Source organism: Chanodichthys erythropterus, chromosome 16 (assembly GCF_024489055.1).
Source record: "Chanodichthys erythropterus isolate Z2021 chromosome 16, ASM2448905v1, whole genome shotgun sequence".
Lineage (NCBI taxonomy): Eukaryota > Metazoa > Chordata > Actinopteri > Cypriniformes > Xenocyprididae > Chanodichthys > Chanodichthys erythropterus.
The window spans coordinates 7,192,883-7,205,271 of record NC_090236.1 but is presented as its reverse complement, the minus strand read 5'-3'; the positions used below and the strand labels follow the sequence as shown (position 1 = coordinate 7,205,271).

General features: G+C 38.2%; 1 protein-coding gene across 3 annotated transcripts in view; it reads right to left on the bottom strand.

Annotated features, from left to right (window-relative positions):
• Positions 1–4,065: 4,065 nt before the first annotated feature.
• Positions 4,066–12,389, bottom strand: part of LOC137003718 (ephrin type-B receptor 1-B) — a 337,726-nt gene continuing 329,402 nt past the window's right edge. For all 3 annotated transcript variants that reach the window (XM_067363994.1, XM_067363996.1, XM_067363995.1), the window contains exon 16: positions 4,066–5,842. In XM_067363994.1, the coding sequence (XP_067220095.1) occupies positions 5,728–5,842 (115 nt within the window). In that variant the 3' untranslated portion in view covers positions 4,066–5,727. The remainder of the gene's footprint in view (positions 5,843–12,389) is intronic.

Below are 12,389 nucleotides of genomic sequence, written 5' to 3'. Positions count from 1 at the left end.
CAATCACGCAGTGTGAATGAGCAAAGACGCGATCTGAGAGAATCGCAGATGAGTCGCCGACGCCCGTGAGATATTTGGCATGCTAAATATCTTGACCTGTCGGCGATTCAAAATCCTGCTGTGTGAAAAGTGTTCTGACTGAAAACTACATCGGCAATGACCGACAGCCAATGAGAGAGCAAGATACAGAGCAGCGGGGAGTTCGGGGAGGAGTTATGGACCACTCTCGTTGCAGAACACACAATCCTTGTTCCTCGCGTCTCCCCAACCATTTCCTCCTCAATATTCTTTCTTTTTCTTGTTTTCGTTGCAAATCAGCGCGCAGGCAATTCGTATCGCAAGCTTCTTGCGGGCTACCATTTTTAATAATAATCCCAGTCTCACGTGAGAACTCCGGTCTTGCATGTGTGATATCGCGTTGTTTCCTTGTCACATCTCGCGTGTGTTTGGTTGTGAAACGTTTGTTTGCGTACCAGGCAGAGTTGTTGGTGATTCGTATTATTGTAAAGTCATGCAGTGCGAAACCTTCGCCGTCGCCGATCCATCGTGCAGTTTGAACACAACAGCGACTGAATGCTGGCCAAGATAGTCATGCAGTGTGAAAAGAACAGTGACCCGACTACTTTGAAAATCATGCAGCCTGAACTCAGCTTTAATTTCAGGACCGCAACAGTTTCAGGACCGCATTTCTAGGACCCTAGTTTTTGTGACAGCGCCATCTATTTTTAAATATTTAATGTGTTACTAATGGGTAGGTTTAGGGCTAGGGGTTGGTTAGGACAATATATAAATTCGACTTAATCAATTAAACAACTAAATCATTGCTAGGGTCCTAGAAATGCGGTCCTGAAAATGCAGGCGGATGCGACTCGCCTCCGCTGACAGCGCACGCTCCTCCACAAATGGATGAGGTGTTTATACTTGACGCGTTCGCTGTTGTACTATTCTTTGAAACTACAGGGGGCGACAGAGTAATTGTTCTCTAAACAATCAGGTAGCAGTGGTGAGAAGTAGTAAGGTACAGACGTGACGCATACATTTCACCAAACTAATGCTACAAAAGGACCAAAGAATCATGTGAAATCCAGTAAACATTGAGATTATTACTTGTGACATTACAACAATATCTATATGGATATGAGAACATATGCATAAAGCTAAATTAAACAACAATCTCTAAAATATTTTCTAATTTCATTAAACATTTTTATTAAACATGGACCATTATTGTCATTGAAAAGGCTTATTTCTGGAATTGTAAGCTAATTTTGTAAATGAATGCAATTAATTTGGATAAGCGCAAACTGGGTCATCGTAAGATGCTGGTACAGACGTACCTGCTTGGCCAGAATCGTCTCGAATTCGTGCATTTTTGGATGCAGTGCCGCACACAAAAAATGCCATGCACACCGCCACGTGAAATGGGTTCCTGCGCACTCAATGCGCACACATTTGTTTTGCGAACTTGCGGATCCAACAAGTATAAATCAGGCTTTAGGTTTAAGGGTATGGATTGGGTTAGGACTAAATTTTTGGACAGGAATATTGTTCCAGGATCAACAAATTATGTTGACCCAGGATCATGTCTTACTTAGGAAATTCACACAGACCATATGCGATATGTTATGATGAAGGGCTGCCATGTGTTTTACAGCATATTATTATATAGTGATATATTAACCACGCCAATTTTTGTGATATCTGTAACGTTGGCATCATGGACACTTGACAAACTATCAAAAATGGCAGAACACCTCTGCAGCAGTTCCAAAATCTAAAGTTTTCACTGGACAAAAGTCTGAGGTCAGTTTTTTGAGTCTTCAGTGCCACCTTTTAATATGCTGATTTGTTATTCAGCATTTTACATCACTTACATGTCATATTATTATCACTGTTGGAAACAGTTGTGCTGATTAATATTTTGGTAGAAACTGCGCAAACATTTTTTCAGGATCTTTGATTAATAGAAAGTTCAAAAGAACAGCATTTTATTTGAAAAATTTGTTTTTGTTAAAATGTAAAAACCCCAAAAGTTTGAACGGTAGTGTATAAGGGGGAAACGCCAATATTTAGGGGTTTTCAAAGCTTAATAGGCTTTAAGTTACGGTATTGGCACCTCCCATTTAAAAACCTATAATAATATTTGTCAACCTTTGTTATTCTATAAGCCTTCCCTCGAAAAGACACACCTTGAAGACAACATGAAATACCATTTGCAACCCAATGAGCTTCAATATGCAGCATTTATAAGTGAAACAGGATTTTCAAAAATGATGATAGGAGTTCATTTAAACCAGCACAATTGGGTTCTGAAAATAATTGAGAATAAATCAGGTGGTTGGAGGAGAGAAGTTAAAAGGAACATGTAGTTAGAAAGAAAATAGGGTCAATTTTAATTTCATGCTGATTTAATGCTCTAATCTCTATGGTCTCTCACTTCCTTTGTCGTCTTTCATTGTCGTTCATTCTCCATTTCATCTAATTTCGTTCCCCATCCTGGACTCTCTACCGTCTTTCGCTCTCGTTTTCTCTTTTATTCTCTGACTCACTCCAGCTCATTCATCACTCCCCTCAGCCTGTGAGCTGTACCCGCAGGTATCCCAGCAGGCTCCACCCTCCCTGATGAGCGCAAGTCAGCCATTTTTCAGCTGGGCCATACAGCGGGACGCCGGACAGCTTGGTTACGCCCCGCCACGAACGAGCTGGACGCGGGCCATGCCGAGGATACTTTGTGATCATTAATTGAGCTGCCTCCGGCCCTTTACGCAGAGGCAGAGGGGAAGACGTCTTCATCTTGTGCTAACGGTTTTATAAGAGCCTAACATTATCACTACTACCGTCGTATTAAGGAACAGATTTGCTTTCTTCAATGTAATACAATGAAAGAAAGTCTGTGTGTGTGTGTGTGTGTGTATGTTTTCGCACAAAAGAATAAGCCTCTTGGCAGAAGCTGTAAAAGTGTGTCATCCTTAACAAAGAGAAAATACACTCTTTGGTTGCCATGGCGAAATTCATTGTAGCCAATTAGGTGCAACACCTTGGGTATATCTGCGTGATGGATTGTGTGTGTGTGTGTGTGTGTTGCTCATAGAGAATAACCATAAACCATGAGTCCGATTAACTTACAGGCAATGTAGTGGCTTATTCATTACACACAGATGCTTCGCAACAGGAGAATGAATGGTAGAGCTGCTAACCTTTACAAACCTTACTGTTTCAAATCGCACTTTGAGGTCCTTTAATGCTAAACCTAATGAGAGCATGTGGAGGTGCTATTATGACCGCAAAATCTGGAACCTTTTACCAATTGCATTTATATTTATTCATTTATAAGACGCTTTCATCCAATGAGGATAAAAGCCAACAATATTTTCAGCACAAAGTGATTAGACAAGCTCCCAATCATTTAAATTCTTAAAACCCTGGTGAAGATTTTTTATTTTTTTTTATGTTGGCTTTTTGATTTTAGGTCACTGTATTAAATGATTCTTGTAAATTTAACATTTAAATTGCAATTTTTCGCTTTTTATTACTATTACGGTGGCTTGTTTTTTTCATGTCTTTCTATTTTATCTTATTAAAATGTTATTTCATTCTTAATTGTGAAGCACATTTACCTACATCTTAAGTATGAAAGGTGCTATACAAATAAAATATTAATAATATTATTTGTAACACTTTAAAAAAGGTTCAATTTATTAACATTAGTTCATGCAGTATGTACCATCAGCATTTTTACTCTAGGTTAATTCATGTTTATTCATTGTTTGTATTCATTTATACAACTTGAAATTAAAATGAAGTTAAATTGAAATTTAAGTTAAAATGTTTTAGTATTTAATTTAGTTAATGTATTTTTTTTAGTGCTGTCAGACGATTAATCACAATTAATCGCATCCAAAATAAAAGTTTGTGTTTGTTACAAAATATGTGTGTGTACTGTGTATTTTTATTATGTTTATATAAATACACATACATATAGATATTTAACAAACATATATTATATTTATATATAAAATATTTATATAAATTAATATATAAATATATATATTTTGGATGCAGCACTGACAGCACTAGAAATGAACACTACATTAAAACATGCTTTAAATAGTACTGTTGATTGTTCATACATACCTAATGCATTAACTTGGACCTTATTGTATAGTGTTACCTATAATTATAGCAATAATATTTTTTTAATAATTAATTATTATTATTATTATTATTAATCAGTCAGCTGATGCTATTTCTCAATGGCAACCCAAAAAAAAAAAGAACAGCCCAAAGCCGACAACAGCCTGTGTGTGTGTGTGTGTGTGTGTGTGTGTGTGTGTGTGTGTGTGTGTGTGTGTGTGTGTCTGTGCGTGTTACCCAGTGCTTCATTGACTGCTTAAGTAGAATGTGCTCAATGGGGTGGCGTTAGGCATCTGTTCATAAAGGGTCACACAGATGTTCAATCCAGACACACACACAAATAAATGGAGAGCTGGTGACACGAAAGAACATGTACCGCATTTAGCAATGTCATCGGGAAACATCTGGAGCCGAGAGAGTGACTTGGCCTGATAAAAGTGGTGAAGGGCAGCTGTTTTTTTTTCTCGAGTGTTTTCGTTTCCTGCCTGCAACCTTATCATTTGCCTTATCATCATGTAAACACGTGCTTGGAAACAGATTAGCGGTTTTAAAGACCCTGTAAGACCAACATTAGTACAGCTTATTAACAGTGAAACTACATTTAAGTGTACTAGCTAGTTTAGGCGGTGACGACACACCCTCCAAACGCTAGTCGACGCATTCAAACACTCTGACACAAAACTAACAAGAACGACTAGAAGAAGTAGAAGAAGAAGAGGTGGAAGAAAGAAAAGCTGTACACGTAAGTGCTCATCAGCGTGGAAACACCTACAATAAACACCGTTTAGTGGCCTGAATGCGTAGCTTTTTTCACCTAAAGTATCTCTTTTTAACACTAGTTTATACACAACTAACTGATATTTACACAACATCGACAGAGTCAGAGTTCATCCCAGATTGTTCTCGTGGCGTCACGCTGACGTGAACGAGTTCGTGTCCTGCAGAATCGGCGGTTCCGTTCCAATGCGCAACATTGCCAAAAATGCAAGCGGAAGAAGAGTGTATTTACATAGAGGTCCGTTACACTTCACCTTCAATATGAAGGTTTACTCTGAAGATATACTCGTGTTTATTTAAAGATATACATCATTTACGCTCGTATGGCCAGGGGATGGGACGCAGGCATACAGGATGTCCTTTGGCAACGTCAGCCATACCGTAATCGTCAGGTAATGTAAGTGGGAAGCAGTGTCGAAAGAAGGTTTATAGTGGAAAAAAGAAGAACGAAACAACCTTGTAGAAAACGAAAACTTGGAATAGCCACTGTGTGTTTCTTGATAAGCATCGTGAAGATAACTAAAGTGGAATTACAATGATGATAAGTGGACAAAAAGAGTCCGCATCTTCTGTTTTCCCTGTAAATGTAACCCAAAGAGACAAACAGTCGACGAATTAACAGATGTCCTGTCAGTCCCAGTGGGTCCGGTCCTGTTCTGATCTGTTCTGTTGGATATGAGATAATGGTTCCTCTCCTGAAACATGTTCTCAGATCAGGATGATAGTCTCTATTCTGGCGCGCTCCGATGGGATTGGGCTCACCCGCTGGTAATTCTTCCGCAAGCTGCCCATCCCGTCGTCCGGCGCCCCCTGTAGTCATGCCAGCGCAGTGCCCGTCTGGCACTGAGACATCTGCAGGTGCATGGACTGAATGCTGTTGAGGATTTTCTTCTGATGGCCGGCTAGAGTCACACCTATCCTCAACAGGTCCCTGTGAACACAAGAAGAATGCATAACTACATTTAATATCGGACACACATACCAGTGTAGTACACAACTACAAAAAATACCGCCAAAGAAGACACTAACTAGCTCTATAATACACATTTGCATCACTCCTTCCCAAATCAATGGTCATTTGGAACGAACTTTAACATCATCTTCCCAAGCTAAAGGAGCAGCTGTTATCGTTGCACAGTGGTTGATGCTCAGAATACATTCACACCGCAACTACATGTGGCCCAAATCGAACAGTTTTGAGGTTTGACCTTTTAAAGGTGCCCTAGAACTTTTTTTTTTAAAAAAGGATGTAATATAAGTCTAAGGTGTTCCCTGAATGTATCTGTGAAGATGCAGCTCAAAATACCCCATATATTTTTTTTTATTCATTTTTTTAACTGCCTATTTTGGGGCATCATTAGAAATGAGCCGATTCAGGGCTACTGGCCCTTTAATTCTCGTGCTCCACGCCCACGGAGCTCGTGCTTGCCTTGAACAGTGCATAAACAAAGTTCACACAGCTAATATAACCCTCAAATGGATCTTTACAAAGTGTTCGTCATGCATGCGGCATGCATGCGGCGGATTATGTGAGTATTGTATACTGTTATATTGTTTACATTTGATTCTGAATGAATTTGAGGCTGTGCTCAGTGGCTAACGGCTAATGCTACACTGTTGGAGAGATTTATAAAGAATGAAGTTGTGTTTATGAATTATACAGACTGCAAGTGTTTAATAATGAAAATAGTGACGGCTCTTGTCTCCGTGAATACAGTAAGAAACGATGGTAACTTTAACCACATTTAACAGTACATTAGCAACATGCTAACGAAACATTTAGAAAGACAATTTACAAATATCACTAAAAATATCATGATATCATGGATCATGTCAGTTATTATTGCTCCATCTGCCATTTTTCACTGTTGTTCTTGCTTGCTTACCTAGTCTGATGATTCACCTGTGCACATCCAGACGTTCTGCCCTTGTCTAATGTCATGGGCTGGCATATGCAAATATTGGGGAAGTACACCCCGACTGTTAGGTAACAGTCGGTGTTATGTTGAGATTCGCCTGTTCTTCGGAGGTCTTTTAAACAAATGAGATTTATATAAGAAAGAGACTTTGAGACTCACTGTATGTCTTTTCCATGTACTGAACTCTTGTTATTTGACTATGCCAAGATAAATTCAATTTTTCATTCGAGGGCACCTTTAAGTAAGGGATTACTTTTGATTTTTCTGTAATTTAATTAGTTACTTCTGATGTAGTTGCATTAAATACTGTATATACTATAGAACAATTATGTTTAAAACAATAGTGGTGCAGATAAGACGTCAGAACCCGGAAAACTAATTCGCCGCTGTTCCTTCGAAATGTTCCTATGGGGTTTTATGGGGTATAATGTTGGGGTATAATAGAGTTTTTCAATTTTTGAGTAACATAAAGCCTGTGGTAAACATAACTTGACTATAATTTCACATTTTGTTCTTCAACGTACACTGCACACACTCACACCACAAAGTGACTTGTCTAGTTACGTATTAAAAAATGTATGTGATATACGTTGTAGAACAAAACATCAAATGATAGTCAGGTTATGTTTACCAAAGGCTTTATTTTACACATAATTTGAAAAACTCCATTATAAAACCCCATGCACTGTAAAAAAAAAAAAAAAAAAAAGTTGGTTGGTTTAACTTAAAAAAGTTACCTGGTTGCCTTATGATTTTGAGTACAATGAATTAATACAATGAAGGCGATTAGTTTAATCAACAGAAACTCCAAATATTATGTTATCTGAACCTCATTCATTTTTGAAGTTAATTTGACAAAAGAAAAAATGTTTTTCAGTGTAGGGAAATCTCAAAGGAACCAGTGGTCATACCTGGACCACTCTTTAGTGGATTTAACATCAAAATGTAACATTTAAAAGGGTTAGTTATTCAATTTCTGTCATTAATTTAACACCCTCATGTCGTTTCACAACCGTAAGTCTAGACCTTTGTTTATTTCCGAAACACAAAAAAAATAATGACTTTATTCAACAATTTTTCCTCTTCCCTGCCAGTGTGTTAGGCAGTTGGCGCAGTGCTGCGTTTCAGTGTTTGAACGTGTAGAACCTGGAAGTGCGTAAATAGCGTAGCAGAATGCTGGGAGAGACGAATTTGTTGAATAAAGTCGATATTTTTGTTTTGTTTTTGGGCACATCGCTTCATAACATTAAGGTTGAACCACTGTAGTCACGTTGACTATTTTAACAATATTTTTACTACTTTTCTGGACATTGAATATGGTAATTTCGTTGCTTTCAATGGAGGATAAAAAAAACCTCTCGGAATGCATCAAAAAAATATCTAAATTTGTGTTCTAAAAATGAAGTTATTACAGGTGTGGAACTACATGAGGGTGAGTAATTAATGACAGAAATTTAATTTTTGGGTGAACTAACCCTTTAATGATGAAATGTATGTTTTTAATGTAAGCTTATAGGTCAGTTCTATTTTATATTATTTATTTGAAAGAATTAAAAGACCAGTCTCATGTCTATCCGTGTATTATTCAACCAAGGTTAATACAGGATTTAGAAAGTAATTAGTAATAAGTAATGCAATACTTTTCAGACAGAGTAATTAATACAGTAATCTAATGACACTGATGAAGATTAGGGATGCCCCGAGCTGATCTCACGGATCGGTATCGGAGCCGATTGAGCATTTAACTGATCGTATCGACTATCCTAATCCCAAACCTTTATTTTACGACAGCTGTCATGCAGGTGTAGTGCAGTAGGGGGCGCGATTAAAAGAAGAAGCTCAAATGTTTATGTGTGAATGAGGTTTGTTCTTGCACATCACACACAAACCTGTGTATTGCATATTTGATGTGGACTTTTGTAAAGAATCACATGAAAGTCATGTATTTACTGTTTATTTTTAAATGCCGTCTGACTGTCTTAGATGTTGTGTAATTTATATTATATAACTTATTTGAATTAATTGCAATGAAGTTTTAAATAATTATATTGTATATTATTTCATTTTAAATATATATTTTCCCCTTTAAAATACAGAGCAACAGGTGCCCTCTAACTTTGTTTGAATGTAGATGTCGATCCATATATTAATAACAATAACGTTGATCACCTTGCGATCACACATCTGCCTGTTGTCACTGTACTTCATTATCATCCATGCTAACTTCTCCACGCTAATGAACATGGTTAATCATTATCACTCTAGCAGTAGTATTGAAATACTCTAAAAGCAGTTTGCCAGATGGTACAGGAAAAGCTTCAGTCCCTAAGCTTCTCTCGACAAGCACCTCTTCATGTTAGTAGAGAAACGGTCAGCACACCAAAAGGCCAAGTGAGATCAAGACGGGTCTGCTACAGCATGTGATTTTAGGTGACCGTTTCATTGCCCATTTCATTGCCAAAGACAAAAGAGCAACTCTGAATAAACGCTCAATTTACTCCGCTATTCTCAGAGAGAAGCTTTTATTCTGAATGAGAACACCCTGTACTATCAATATATGAACCATTCAAATGGCACAGAAAGAGAGCGGAACAGCACAGAGCCCCCACAGGTTTATAGATGTAAGAGCAAACAGCATTAGCACATGAAAGCCCCTTGCATTTAACTTTCTGTTTATGCGTGGGCTCATACTTATGTTGCTAATTAAGCGCAGACCCTCTCTGTGAGCGCCGGCTGCATTAATCAGAGCGTCAGAGACGCTACACCTCACAGTCTGCTTCCCGCCACGAACAAAACACCAGGAGATGTGTTTTAAACATCATCAACAGCATATCCACCTGTTCGCTCGATAGCGAATCAAACAAGTCAAAACACATGCGCACATACCTCAGCGATACGCACTATTCTATGGTTTAGAAATCAATATTAAACATGTTTGCGGAGATATCTGACCGCCTGGCATTCTGTGATCAATGCACTGTCTGGAAATCTGAAACCAGCTTTAATCACCCTTCACAAAGACAGAACTCACAGAGTATTAGACATCATCTAAAACAAACCAATAATAAAAGACAGAACGGCTGAATAAGATGCATAATTGTTGTAAACATAATGATTTTTGTAAGAGATGTAGGTAACGGTGTGGTCTATGAAAGCCTGTTTCCACCTAAATCAGGACAATATGTGATGGAGCTTCAAATAAGAAATAGTAGCAAATGTAAGACTAAAAGTTGCAATTATGAAAAATAACCTGTTGATGGGGTCAATTTGACCAACTTGGAGATGGTAGACCATCTTAAAATCGGTTATTAGCTGATCCAAGCTGCTTTAGCTGGTTGACTAGTTGCATGACTAGCTGATGGGGTCAATTTGAGCATGTCAGTCAACCTGCTTACACTGCGTTCAAAATTATTATGCAAGTGACATATCAGTTAGAATTCAGTAGAATAAACATTCAGATTTGAGTTTTTCTAAGAAAATGTTTGTTTGTTTATTTCTCCATGTCTTTTTAGATAACTGGTAGCGATGTCCAGATCCGATCACGTGGTTTCAGACTCGATGGGAATCGGACGTTACCTCCCGATCAGGACTCGGATATATATATATGTAGTAGGGGTGCAACGGTTCTCGGTAAAAAATTGAACCGTACTGTTCTTCACTTACGGTTCGGTACGCACTTGCACCGCGGTCAATCTCGAATGACGACGCATCTATTGGTTGATATGGTTTGTTTAAAATAGCAACGTGGAAAACAGACAGACAGAGTTCAAATAATGTATGTTTCAGTCGATGGATGTGCAAAATGTTACAACAATGCTAATCAGAAAAACGTGGACAAAACAGTCACTCTTTGTAAACTGTTAACTGCGAGTGTGGTCTGCTCTAATGTCCAGTCATTTACGCCGTCATCGCCGCTGATAGCGTGAGCACAGGTGAGACCTGAACAGCACACGTTGCTATCTGTGTTTAAACTAACTAATTTAAGCCTTCAAGAACAAGACGCGAAAGAGAACTCGCACGCTGTGAGAAGATTTGTGTGCGCTCATCCGATGCGCGCACACGCTTATTTCAGTCAGTGCGCAAATACTGAGTTCTCTTTCAAGTCTAGCGCTTCAGCGGACAAATTCATTCAAAAATTATGTCAACATGCCCTTCTTGGCGATTCATCCATTTTCTGTACGTGAAAACTATTGTTAGATACCGGAAAAACCTGAAAAGCACTGTTCCTGGATCCTGGATCTGTTTTTTCGCTCTTCTTTATTCTTTTTTATGTATTACAGAAGTATCGGATCGGGACTCGGTATCAGTAGATACTCAAAATCAAATGACTCGGACTCGAGGGCAAAAAAACGTGATCGGGACATCCCTAATAACTGGTATCAATCTCAGACAAAATAATTTGCCAGGTCTATGAAAACCATACTTAGAGGCAGGGCCGTTTCTAGCATTTTTTGCACCCTAGGCGAGATCCCTATAGGCCAATTTCACACTTCCGGGTTTTTGGCTTCCGGAACGATCCACGCAGTGTAAAAGTTTTTCCGGTTACAGTGATAGATAGTCCGATCAGAACCAGCTCGGGAATCAAAGTCGTTTTACGAATTAAATGTCATGAAAATGTTTGAACGTTCTTGGTGAATTATTGGTGAGACTACAGAGCTCTCATTAAGAGCTAAATTTAATAAATAATTTGAAATGATGGCGGTTAAACTGGTTATATTCTCCGTGTCGGTTTGGCGCGGCTGTGCATTATCGCGCTCCATGTGCTGTAAAGACAGTGCCTGCGTCTCAAAGTGCATACTATCCATCCTAAATAGTAGTCTATGTGTAATATTCAGTGCTATTTAGGGTGGATAGTATGCACATTGGGATGTATAGAGTGCTTTTAGCAACGTCCTGGGGAAATGATCAGCTGGAAGCTCCCTTATGCAAGATCCTCTGATCTTGGACCGCTCGCACCCTGATATTTCTGGAAATAAACACTTCAGTCTCTCACTCATTTTCCTGTCGTCATCATCTTAAAGTGTGTATTATGCGCAGTATTATTGTGCTGTTGCAACATTAATGCAAAGACAGTTGTATATATGTATGATAGTTGTACAGTGTGGTGTTGGAAATTAATTATGTCTTAGTTTAATCATTTTAATCGATCAGGATTAGTTATAACATATGCTTGAATGTGGGATGTGATGCCATATGAGATTACATGCTATATATTTTTTAAAACATATTAAACTCACGACAATATTATGTATCTCGATTTTATATCCCCCATTAAAGTGTATATTGGGAGTTATTTTTTTTATTTTTTTTTTTAATGAATAAATTATATAAATAATGTTCGTAGTACGTAATATGATCGGGGAAATTGCTGAATGAGTAGTTGCGTAGCCTTTACTGTATGACAGCTCGTAATATAAATCCACCTGCCGGTAAATTCGAGCAACGGTCTTAGCGGCCGTACAAGCTACAAACCAGTAGAAAATAATTTCTTTGTAGATTATAAGGTAAGAAGCGATATTTGAGAAAAGAGCATATCAATCTAATAGCTGTAGACGCATA